A 13702-nucleotide genomic window follows, 5' to 3' on the forward strand; every position below is an offset into this window, starting at 1 on the left:
TGGTTAGAATTTTATACGTGATCCAATCATTGATGCTGTAACAGGGCTACTTCGACAATCCTCTCATGGAAGGAGAAGCATGGCCTGCATGGCAGTGATGAAAGCAGACGAAAACAAGAAAGTTATGCAGCGTCATGCTTTGACATAATTTTGAGGATCAATATGTTCCGAAATATAAGACGTGTTGTTTGTGGCATGTCTGGCGGAGTTGACAGCGCAGTGTCAGCCATCCTCCTGAAGAAAAAAGGTTTCTTTCACATTTGTTTACAATATAACCAGATAACATTGATTCAGGCATTGACTTTCAGATTTGTTTTCATACCGTGTGGCGTGTAACCTTAATCATATATTCATAGGGTACGTGTTAATTTTTAGTTCAACAGTCACAATAGACATAAGTTGGTATGAAAATTACTACGAAACCAAGTCTATGCTAATGGGAATACAGCGCTGTATTGCTACATTATGTAACTGTGCATTGAATCAATCACAAATTAACTTGAGTTGTCTCCCATTGCCTGTGTATGTATGCAAGCAATAGATACTGACAAAGTATGAAAATGTTCATTTTGATGTCATCTTTTTTAGAAGAAATACACAATTATTCAAGTAATATAATTAATATAATATTGATTGACAGATGACATTACCTTGTACTGTAGTCTGCTAAACCTGCCTATATTATTAGGCATATTTAATATGAGCGTACTCTCGCACTATTGTTTTCCATGTTTTGTGTGGGGTCTGTGTACATCTGGTATGCATAGATTCCAGCTGCACACGCGATACTGGAAGTTACTGTCTTATACCGTCTCATATATGCTTCTGTTTTAATAAGTGACACCAACCTTTAAAAAACATATACTAAGATATACCTGTGAGCTATGTTCTACTATAAATTAACAACAGTGACATTACCCAGTGCTAAACCCATTCATTTTGTGTAAACTTCAAGCGGAGTATCATACAAACTCTTGCATCAGTCACATTATTCTAAGCATCTGATCGACTTTGGAAACCTCGGAACAATACAATGCAAACCAGTTATATATAGTCAATAAAAAGTGACAAAACGCCATTCTACTGCAGATTTATGAAAAAGAAATCAGCATTTTCGACGATCTAGTTGTCTAAAAAATCTCACTCCAAGTTATACCAACATATTCAGTCTGCGACTTTAAGCACTAGTCAGATGCCCACGACTAGTAATTTTATGGCCGGACCAGTGCTTATTGTACTGAACTAGTCCAATATTGGAATGGACTAGTAGCTTCCGGCCCAATTAAAATCGTTATAAAATAATATATCTGTAGTGGTCAATTGCATTTTCAACAGATTTTAAGTGCATTCTATATGCAATTATTTCAGTCCAGATGAATCATTCACAAACACATCCAGACTGTACTTTGGGTCAAAAATCGTAAACTAATGATGACCAAAGTGAAGAAGCAAAACGGCTGTATATTTATTTTAGACTTGTGTTTAAATGACCAGACTAGTAAAATTTTGGGCTTTACTAGTCCAAAGGACTAGCAGTGAAAAAAGTTAATGTTAAAGACTGCATTTTATGTAGGGTTTTTGTCATTTGGACAAAAAAATTGTTGGTATAATCTGGTTTTTCGAGTTTACTGAATTTGAATTTTCAGAATTTTTTAAACATGCAAAGATAAAAAGGAAATTCAGCCGTACCTGCAAAATACTTCATATTAAACCAGGTTGTCAAATTATCCGAGTTTGTATCAACCAAGTTCCACTGTATATACCTGTTGTAGATATTTGGCTCTCACAAACTTTTGAAAATATCAATTATTGGCAACAATACTGAAACCTCTGTACCTATAAAATGTTGTCCATGTACTAATATTTCAATCTTCTTCTTTACAAGGATATGAAGTAATTGGTATTTTCATGGTGAACTGGGACAAGCTAGATGAGCTCGGAGAATGCCAGGCAGATAAGGACTTTGAAGATGCCAAATATGTTTGTAATCACCTTAACATGCCACTTCACAAAGTCAACTTTGTTAAAGAATATTGGAATGATGTCTTCAGGTATGGTATTCGATATTTGGTTTGTAGATGTTTACAATATCTGATATAGCCAAACTATGTCACATTGAAAGAAGGTCGTATTTGCATATATAAGTTTCATCAATATCCCTTACCTAAGGAAACTCCTTGATTTAAATTTTATTTTCTATAGAAAAGCATTTCAGAAGATTATTAGGATAGTATCCTAACATGAACTTAGTTTGTTTATATAACTCTTTCTAGTAGATAATTATGTTTGATAAATTTAAGGAATTCCCTTAAAAATAACAACTGGTAATACCTTATTTTAGGAACATTAATGAAATTGGAAATGCATTGCTCTAATTGTGCTTTACACTCGAGCATTTCTTAGCATAGTTATGTGATTCTAAGTACCTCATAACTTGTTGAATGTTAATTGCAGTCCATTTCTGGCCGATCACCAGTTTGGTTTGAGTTCAGTTCCAGACATCTTCTGTAACCGGTACATCAAGTTTGGTGCGTTATTTGACCTGACTATGAATGAGCTGAAGGCTGATGTACTAGCCACAGGGCACTATGCTAGGACTAGTATACAGGATGATTTAGAGAATGCAGACTTGTCCAAAAGTAAGAAATGTATCCATGATTTAGTAGCATGGCTTTACCTTACCTGTATAACGGTTGTGCCAGTTCACATGTTACATTGGTAATACAGAGTAATAATTAAATAAACAGAAAAGACCTAAATCAAATTATATGCTTTTCTGACTTTCCCCTCTCTCCACAATTTAAATTCTTTAATTTGTTTAATCTTAACAATATCAAAAGCAGTAATTCAATAGGATAAAAGAGAAGAAGAAGTGAAAAGTACAGTGTACCTAGTGCTAGCTTAATTAAGCCTCGGGCTTCATTATATTAACTGTGATCTCTTACTCTTTAAGACCTGACATCCTACCACTTAGGGTACAAGGAATTTCTAGTTGTGACATTTTGTTCTCCACTTTCACCCAATCTGGGGAATTACATTTTACCATAATTTCATACTGTATTTACAAGAAGACTATATAGCCCATTATGAAATATTTCACAGATGTGAAGTTACTTCGAGGGCTGGACCCTGTCAAAGACCAGACATTTTTCCTCTCTCAATTATCACAAAAGGCACTTCAAAGAACTATATTTCCTATTGGGAGTATGATGAAATCTGATGTGAAGAAGATCGCTATTGAGGCTGGCCTAGAAAGAATTGCAAAAAAGAGAGAAGTATGAATATTTCTTCTAAAATGGTATCTCAAAAGTACCTTTTAATTCACCTACAATATTATTGAATTGAACAAATTGTATTGTTGGTTTTATATTAAGCATTGATTTCTCTCTTTTTTCAGAGTATGGGTATATGTCATATAGGGAAAACAAATTTTCAAACATTCCTTGAAAATGTGAGTATGCAAACATTTATTACAATATTTGTCTAACTTTGTAGTAGTGGGTATATGCTGTGAACATTATGCTGGTCGTTAATTATGTCATTGTATCTAATTTTTATTTCACCCATATGGTACACAGTTTGTATCCTTTAAAGAATGAATTATATTTAGCCAGATAAAGCTAGTATAAACATGTATTTGTGATAAATTTCAGTACTTAGAACCAGATGAAGGTTATTACGTTGATCTGGAGACCAATAAGAGAATAGGAGTACATGATGGTGAGTCTTGATTGAGTCTAATAGTATTCAAATGATATCTTAATTTTGTAAAAAAAATCAATAATACATGTAGTAAAATTAATTAAAATGACTATATGGTTTCAGTCTATAACAGACACAAAGTAAAGACATACTATTCACTATATATGTAGTTCTTGTTTAAAGCCTGTTTGAATCTGATTTTTTTAAAGTAGATATATCTTAAACACAAAATATACCTACATACTAATTTGATACTCTACATCATAGAAAATTATAATTTTGTATAATATGTATAGATCATAAATGTATTTTACTTATTTAATATACATTTATCTATACAAGTCTAGTATAGAGGACTTAGAGTCCTAGTTGAACCAGAATAAATCTCATCTTATCAACATAGAGTTATCTTTCTTAGCATGATGATTGCAGGTGAAGATCAAATTCAGAGGCAGATGTGTTTTTCAGATGTTGTTTATTTTATATCACAACTTTTACAGTTTCTCTGTAATTATCTTTACTGCTAATTATAATGTTGATTTGTACTGACAGGTATCCACAAATGGACTATCGGACAGAGAGCTCGACTTGAAGCAGGAGAGAAAGCCTTTATAGCTGCAAAAGATTTGGCTTCTAATAACATCATGGTGGTACGTTTGTTATGAACACCAGCTGTCAAGCTAGTACAAAGATTAAAATTCTGCTTTTGACAATACCTTGATTTTAAAAAGATCCTAGTTGTTTGAAAGAAATTTAATCTCACCAAACTAAAGGAATTACACACACTATTCTGTTTTTTCTTAAAATGGGTTAGGTTGTCTCGATTGGATATCACAATAAACAAATATCTTGATAAAAAGCAAAATCAGGTTTCTCATTCATTTGCAGTTCAAGAGGTTTTTGAGCTATCACAAGATTGTTGACCGAACAGTTTTAGTTATTATATTTTGACTTTGTAGGTGTTTGGTACTGATCATCCTGCTTTGTACTTTAACTCGGCTACCACCCAGCAGCCTTTTTGGATTGGTGACCCACCTGATGGACTATATGACAATAAACCAGTAGACTTGATGTTTAAATATCAGCATGTGCATCCTCTGTCTGAATGCCAACTGACTTTAAACGCGAACATGACTCTGACATTGACCACACCTGAACCATGCCGTGCGTTTACACCTGGACAGTTCTTTGTGTTTTACCAAGGCGACGAGTGTATGGGATGTGCTAGAATAGACAAATCAGGACCTTCTCTATATGATCTTAATCAACGAAGTCGAGTGCAAATAAGAAGACCTTTTACCTGATTATTTTTTTTGTGGCTGTTTTTATATACCAATACATTTATATATTTTGAAATAGTCCGTTTTCATTTTTGTTATGTGCTTAATAATTGACTAACTAATAATTATTATATTTAGATATTAATATCTGACTGACTAATAATTATTATATTGAGATATTGATAATTGACTGACTAATAATTGTTATATTTAGACATTAAAGTGAATAGTCGGGCAAAGAAAACCAGTCTAAATGCGTTCATTGGCCTTCCAAAAGTTCTCACATATTAATACGAAGGTCAAGTTCTGCTTAGTTTCCCAGTTCTGACCATTAAAGTAAAGAAAATTTGAAAGCATTGAAAGCGAGGCTGCGTGGAAATGTAAACACGGACATAGTGAGCCGGGAGGACGTTTTAGAATTTCCATACTTTAAATTAATTTCTTCGTACGCAGACAGATTTTGACGAAAGATTTTATTTTTCCATTTCATAAGAAATTATACTGGATACATTCACACCATTTTTACCGACTTTAGCCATCCTTGCCCGACTGTTCACTTTAATAATTGACTGAATAATAATTATTATATTTAGATATTGATGATTGACTGACTAATAATTATTATATTTAGATATTGATAATTGAATGACTAATAATTAATATATTTAGATATTGATAATTGACTGACAAATAGATATTATATTTAGATATTAATATCTGACTGAATAATAAATATTATATTTAGATATTGATGATTGACCGACTAATAATTAATATATTTAGATATTAATAATTGACTGAATAATAATTATTATACATGTATTTAGATATTGATAATTGACTGACTAATAATTGATATATTTAGATATTGATAATTGACTGACAAATAGATATTATATTTAGATATTAATATCTGACTGACTAATAAATATTATATTTAGATATTGATGATTGACTGACTAATAATTATTATATTTAGATATTGATATCTGACTGACTAATAGTTATAATATTTAGATATTGATAATTGACTGACTAATAATTATTATATTTAGATATTGATAATTGACTGACTAATAATTATTATATTGAGATATTGATAATTGACTGACTAATAATTATTATATTTAGATATTGATAATTGACTGACTACTAATTATTATATTTAGACATTAATAATTGACTGACTAATAATTATTATATTTAGATATTGATAATTGACTGACTAATAGTTATAATATTTAGATATTGATAATTGACTGTCTAATAATTATTATATTTAGATATTGATAATTGACTGACTAATAATTATTATATTTAGACATTAATAATTGACTGACTAATTATTATATTTAGATATTGATGATTGACTGACTAATAATTATTATATTTAGATATTGATGATTGACTGACTAATAATTATTATATTTAGATATTGATAATTTACTGACTAATAATTATTATATTTAGATATTGATGATTGACTGACTAATAATTATTATATTTAGATATTGATAATTTACTGACTAATAATTATTATATTTAGATATTGATGATTGACTGACTAATAATTATTATATTTAGATATTTGGGAATTGTTTGTTTGGAATTATATGTGGAGCATACTGTAACAGCTCTAGCCCAATATATATATAGGTACTAAGCTTCATATACTATTTCGGTATGTAAATACAATTGTACTCCCATTGCATGAAATTCATCTAGGGTTTTTGAAATTTTGAAATTGATGGCTCAACATTGACCTACATTTTAATTGTAGTGTGAGTTTTGTAGAATTCAAGGTCAAAGGAGTTTAAGCTGCTATTAAAATGCTATTACATTTATATATTGTAATTGCTACAAGGACCCAAAGGGCAAGTGACCTGATGACATGGTACAGCATCCTTCATCTCTCAATTTGTTTTCTTTAAAATAATGGTCAATAATTTAGAGACCCAAAGACCTGATATTAGGCCTGTAGCATGCTAGGGTGAAAGGCTACCAAGTCTGTTCAAATAAATGACCTTGACCATCATTCAAGATTGCAGGGGTCAAATATGCTAAAACCTTAAAAAAACTTCTTGTCAATATCTATTAGAGGCGTAGGGCCCTGGTATTGCGTCAGTAAAATTCTGTAATGAAGGGGTACCAAATTAATTCAATTGGATAACCTTGACTTTCATTTAAGGTCACAGGGCTTTGAAAACCAAAATCTTAACAATTTCTTGTCAATGAGTAAGAGAGCCCTTACTAGTAAGGCATGTTATTTGGCCTGAAGCATGCTCAGATGAAGGTCTATCAAATTTGTTCATATTAATGACCTTGAACTTCAGTCAAGGTCACATGGATCAAATAGGCTAAAATCTTCCACAACTTCTTCTCACAAGTTAAGAGGCCTATGGTCCCTTGTTATTGGGCCTGTAGCATGCTGAAATGACTGTCTACCAAGTTTGTTCATATTAATGGCTATGACTTTCATTTAAAGTCTTGGGGACCAAAATCTTATAAACTTCTTGTAAATAAGTAAGACAGTCCTAGAAACCTGATATTGGGCATGTGGCATGCTGGGATGAATGGCTATTAAAGATTTCAAATGAATGGCTTTGATCTTCACTCAAGGTCACAGGGGGTCTAATAGGCTAAATTCTTTTGAAGTGACATTTTACCAAATAACTGAGAGGCTTAGAAACCTGATAACCGGCCTGTGACATGCCGGAATGAAGGGCTATAAAGTTTGTTAAAATAAATTACCTTAACCTTCATTTAAGGTGACAGGAGTCAAAAAGGCTAAAATCTTTTAAAGTATTTCTTGGTAATAACTAAGGTCTATAGAGACCTGGTAATGGACCTGTTTTAATAATTTGTAAGCAAATACAATTAGCAGGGCACCCACAAGGCTACATTATAGTACAATCCCACTGAACTTTACTACCAAATGCACTAGTTGTATTATAGTGTTATATCACTGTCTGACTGCCTACACTTGTGAAACTTTAAACACTACCTAACAGTAAAGTAACATCACTTAAAGAATATTTCGCATGATAGGTAGGTGTGTAGGTAAATGATAAATAGATAAATGGAGCAATCGGACAAAGCATTTCATTACTTTTTATATTTCCGGATTCCTACACTTATAAGAACCACCACCTGGTTTATTTATTAGATGTGACGACGTTTCTAGGCATACCTGAAGCTGAGCTGGGATGGAATGTGACCTCCCAGTCATGGGTTCTTGGTGGTGTTCGACTTTGTCAATTCCAGTATGACTAATCTTAAGCTTGGGAATCTGTACCTTGACCGCATTTCCACGTCTGTAAAGGTGTCTAATGGCTGGGTTCTGTCCCGAAAAACTCGTTCTTGGCGAAACGCTCTCTCATGCGTTCCTAAAAACAAATATGGCGCCATATTTACACCTAAGGATAAAGTTAAGGTCTGCTGTCTGGCACCCGTAGTTTTTTATGTAAACGTAGATGTAAACGTAAGTTACTACTTTTAGTAAAACACAAAAATGTCGTAAGTTACGTCTACGTCTACGTTTACGTTTATGACCTTTAGTAAAACTCGCTCCTGAACCACATGGCTGGGCACTTAACTTTCCAAAAGGAACCATTGTTGCCACACATATAAATTTGTGTAATAATTCAAACTTGAAATATGTATGATCGATAATGCAAGATGGAAGGTGCCGCTTTTAAATCATGGAGAGAAATGAGGGAAAATAACTCTACAATCAACTAATGCATAAAGCATCTTTTGTTTTCTCTTCTTTTCTTATAAACGTTATCATGATTGTGCATCTTCTACTTATAAATGTCATCATGATTATGCCTCGTCTGGTTTTTTAACATAATCCCGATTGTGCATCATCTGTTTATAAACCTAATCATGCTCGTGCCTCGTCTGTTTATCAACATAATCATGATTGTGCCTCGTCTGTTTATCAACATAATCATGATTGTGCCTCGTCCGGTATAAACATTATCACGATTGTGCTTCGTCTGTTTTTAAACATAACCATGATTGTGCCTCGTCTGGTATAAACATAAACATGATTGTGCCTCGTCTGGTATAAACATAATCATGATTGTGCTTCGTCTGGTATAAACATAATCATGATTGTGCCTCGTCTGTTTCTAAACATAAACATGATTGTGCCTTGTCTGTTTATAAACATAATCATGATTGTGCCTCGTCTGGTATAAACATAAACATGATTGTGCCTTGTCTGTTTATAAACATAAACATGATTGTGCCTTGTCTGTTTATAAACATAAACATGATTGTGCCTTGTCTGTTTATAAACATAATCATGATTGTGCCTCGTCTGGTATAAACATAAACATGATTGTGCCTTGTCTGTTTATAAACAATCATGATTGTGCCTCGTCTGTTTCTAAACATAAACATGATTGTGCCTTGTCTGTTTATAAACATAATCATGATTGTGCCTCGTCTGGTATAAACATACCCTTGATTGTGCCTCATCTGTTTATAAACATAATCATGATAATGCCTCGTCTGTTTATAAACATACCCTTGATTGTGCCTCATCTGTTTATAAACATAATCATGATAATGCCTCGTCTGTTTATAAACACAATCATGATAATGCCTCGTCTGTTTATAAACACAATCATGACTGCATCGTCTGTTTATAAACATTCCCTTGATTGTGCCTCATCTGTTTATACACATAATCATGATTGTGCCTCGTCTGTTTCTAAACATAATCATGACTGCCTTGTATGTTTATAAACATAATCATGATTGTGCCTCGTCTGTTTGTAATCATAATCATGATTGTGCCTCGTCTTGTATAAACATAATCATGATTATGCCTCGTCTGTTTTTAATTACAATCATGATTGTGCTTCGTTTGTTAACAATCATTATCATAATTATGCGTTTTCTATTTGTAAACATAATTATGATAGTGCCACGTCTATCGGTACACACATAATTATGATTAAACCTCTTCTGTTGACACACACATTTATAAATTAATGCGCCTCGTCAGTCAATTAATTATTTTCCTTTTGTTCATACGTATTCGATCATGACGGCCTGGGCTAATTATACAGGATCATGATTGAGCCACGTCTTTTAAGGTATCCAATCATGATTAGGTATTGTCATGATTATAATGCACTCGCCTCCTGTCTCACGGAAATGAAAGTATAGATACTGGCGGATATGAAACTAACAACGGATGTACATTACTGTGGCCAAGATATTTCTGTGTGATTTAGTGGTGGCCAGAGATAGTCTTTCTTCCGTTACCAGACCGATTATACATATCCTTAGTAATATCATTATGACCAGCGGATAGACATCACTCACGGTATACCAGGCTGTACTGACGTAGTGCTGGACAATTTAGACGTACATTTAAGATTTTATCATAGGCTCAATTACGTTAGACAGGCAAACATGACTACCAGGAGTATGTAGACATCTACTACAGATTTAAGAGAGGGAATATCACTGTTGTATAAACATGTATTCTGACCAAAAACATTATCACCGAGGAATTGACAACAGATAACAAAAACAACATTGATATGTACGGCCATGTCTGTCTCTTCCGAATGGTACATGATATTAGCCGCAATGACCTTGTCTGTAGACTTTTTGTGCTTTTAGAAGTCATAAAGTGTAGCAACAATCGGAAGCTTATTTCCTACATCATGTGATAGCTCCAAACCAATCTTAAGGTGTAGACTAACGACACCATATTCATATTGACATCTCGAAGGAAAAGAAGTAATTCCTGTAGATCAATGCATATAAAACGCAAAATTTGTCTTTATGTTTGCATGTGCTAACAAGGCACAATCATGATTGTATTGTTATCAGATGATGAACAATCAGGATTGAATGTATTAACACACGAAGAAAAATCGTGATTGTATGTATTACAGACGAGGCACAATCATAATTGTATGTATTAACAGACGAGACACAATCATGATTGTATGCATTAACAGACGATGTAAAATCATGTTAATATGTATTAACAGACGATGTACAATCATGTTTGTTTTTTATAATCAGACGATGCACAATCATGATTGTAAGTATTAATAGACGAGGCACAATCATGATTGCATGTATTAACAGACGAGGCACAATCATGATTGCATGTATTTATGTATTAACAGACGAGGCACAATCATGATTGTATGTATAAATAGACGAGGCACAATCATGATTGTATGTATTAACAGACGAGGCACAATCATGATTGCATGTATTAACAGACGAGGCACAATCATGATTGCATGTATTTATGTATTAACAGACGAGGCACAATCATGATTGTATGTATAAATAGACGAGGCACAATCATGATTGTATGTATTAACAGACGAGGCACAATCATGATTGTATGTATTAACAGACGAGGCACAATCATGATTGTATGTATTAACAGACGAGGCACAATCATGATTGCATGTATTAACAGACGAGGCACAATCATGATTGCATGTATTAACAGACGAGGCACAATCATGATTGTATGTATTAACAGACGAGGCACAATCATGATTGTATGAATTAACAGAGGAGACACAATCATGATTGTATGTATTAACAGAGGAGGCACAATCATGATTGCATGTATTAACAGACGAGGCACAATCATGATTGCATGTATTAACAGACGAGGCACAATCATGATTGTATGTATTAACAGACGAGGCACAATCATGATTGCATGTATTAACAGACGAGGCACAATCATGATTGCATGTATTAACAGACGAGGCACGATCATGATTGTATGTATAAATAGACGAGGCACAATCATGATTGCATGTATTAACAGACGAGGCACAATCATGATTGTATGTATTAACAGACGAGGCACAATCATGATTGTATGTATAAATAGACGAGGCGCAATCATGATTGCATGTATTAACAGACGAGGCACAATCATGATTGCATGTATTAACAGACGAGGCACAATCATGATTGCATGTATTAACAGACGAGGCACAATCATGATTGCATGTATTAACAGACGAGGCACAATCATGATTGCATGTATTAACAGACGAGGCACAATCATGATTGTATATATTAACAGACGAGGCACAATCATGATTGCATGTATTAACAGACGAGGCACAATCATGATTGCATGTATTAACAGACGAGGCACGATCATGATTGTATGTATAAATAGACGAGGCACAATCATGATTGCATGTATTAACAGACGAGGCACAATCATGATTGCATGTATTAACAGACGAGGCACAATCATGATTGTATGTATAAATAGACGAGGCGCAATCATGATTGCATGTATTAACAGACGAGACACAATCATGATTGTATGTATTAACAGACGAGGCACAATCATGATTGCATGTATTAACAGACGAGGCACAATCATGATTGCATGTATAAATAGACGAGGCACAATCATGATTGCATGTATTAACAGACGAGGCACAATCATGATTGCATGTATTAACAGACGAGGCACAATCATGATTGTATGTATTAACAGACGAGGCACAATCATGATTGCATGTATAAATAGACGAGGCGCAATCATGATTGCATGTATTAACAGACGAGACACAATCATGATTGTATGTATTAACAGACGAGGCACAATCATGATTGCATGTATTAACAGACGAGGCACAATCATGATTGCATGTATTAACAGACGAGGCACAATCATGATTGTATGTTTTGACAGACGAGGCACAATCATGATTGTATTTATTAACAAACGATGTACAATCGTGTTAGTTTTTAGCTCACCTGTCCCGGAAGGCCGGTGAGCTTATGTCATGGCGCGGCGTCCGTCGTCCGTCCGTCCGTCCGTCCGTCAACATTTCCTTTAAAACGCTGCTTGTCATAGGGTTCCACATGCATTCTAAACAAATTTGGCCAGAAAAATCCTTGGGGGAAGGGGAACAGAGTTTGTATAACTTTTTGCTCTTACCCCCCCCCCCCCTTCCTACAGCAGAGAGAGTAGGGACCAACAGGGAATTTAGAGGTAAATCTTTAAATTCCTTCAGAAAAGAAACAATCATCCAATATTCAACCGGGTGAGCGATACAGGCCCACTGGGCCTCTTGTTATTAACAGACGAGGAGCGTACACTAGTGTATAACCGAATATTATTATAAAGTTATATGTCAATAGCGCATGTTGATTGGAATTCAGACTTCTTAATTTGTGAACAGTATTTAAATGGACACACAAATTACAACCCAACTAAATAACTGCGTGCAAAGCTTGTTTGTAATAACATACATTTCTCCGAATTATGCGAAGTAATATATTTTAGTATACAAACTATGTGGCATTTGACAGGGTCGCATGAAAAACTGTTCATGTATGGTACATGCATACATATATAGTTGATTGGTTGGTTGATTAGCGTCCTATTAACAACCAGGATCATTTCAGATCGAGATTCCCTGTATCCAATGAGTTGTGTGTGAGAATGTCGGTACGTTTTTGTAGTATCACTACATGTATATACCCGTGCTATGTCCCCTTGTAATAGTAAGACTCTTGCCATAATGCCGCCAATGACATCAAACGTCACATTTCACCCGGTCACATTATACTGACAACGGGCGAACCATGCAGTCGTCCGATTCCCTTCGTGCGGAGTGCTATACTATGGTGTGTCTAAGAGAGAAATATCAACACAAGACAAAAAAAAAAAGACACAAAAAAAA

The 13702-nt window shown here is 34.0% G+C and overlaps 1 protein-coding gene across 1 annotated transcript; it reads left to right on the forward strand.

The window, feature by feature from the left end:
* The first annotated feature begins 33 nt into the window (after positions 1–33).
* Positions 34–5060, forward strand: LOC138336178 (mitochondrial tRNA-specific 2-thiouridylase 1-like). Its single transcript, XM_069285520.1, has 8 exons — positions 34–247; positions 1886–2051; positions 2455–2639; positions 3103–3275; positions 3398–3451; positions 3654–3720; positions 4255–4352; positions 4662–5060. Exons 1-8 carry the CDS (start codon positions 163–165, stop codon positions 5004–5006), a joined length of 1173 nt encoding a protein of 390 aa, XP_069141621.1. The 5' UTR covers positions 34–162; the 3' UTR covers positions 5007–5060.
* The last annotated feature ends 8642 nt before the right edge of the window (positions 5061–13702 follow it).

The sequence above is a fragment of the Argopecten irradians genome, chromosome 12 (assembly GCF_041381155.1).
Source record: "Argopecten irradians isolate NY chromosome 12, Ai_NY, whole genome shotgun sequence".
Lineage (NCBI taxonomy): Eukaryota > Metazoa > Mollusca > Bivalvia > Pectinida > Pectinidae > Argopecten > Argopecten irradians.

Excerpts from the sequence above, each read along its gene's own strand:
- LOC138336178 (XM_069285520.1), top strand. The coding sequence starts at position 163 with ATGTTCCGAAATATAAGACGTGTTGTTTGTGGCATGTCTGGCGGAGTT. Across the intron at positions 2,640-3,102 it reads GAATGCAGACTTGTCCAAAA|ATGTGAAGTTACTTCGAGGG; the intron begins GTAAGAAATGTA and ends AATATTTCACAG. Across the intron at positions 3,721-4,254 it reads GAGAATAGGAGTACATGATG|GTATCCACAAATGGACTATC; the intron begins GTGAGTCTTGAT and ends TTGTACTGACAG.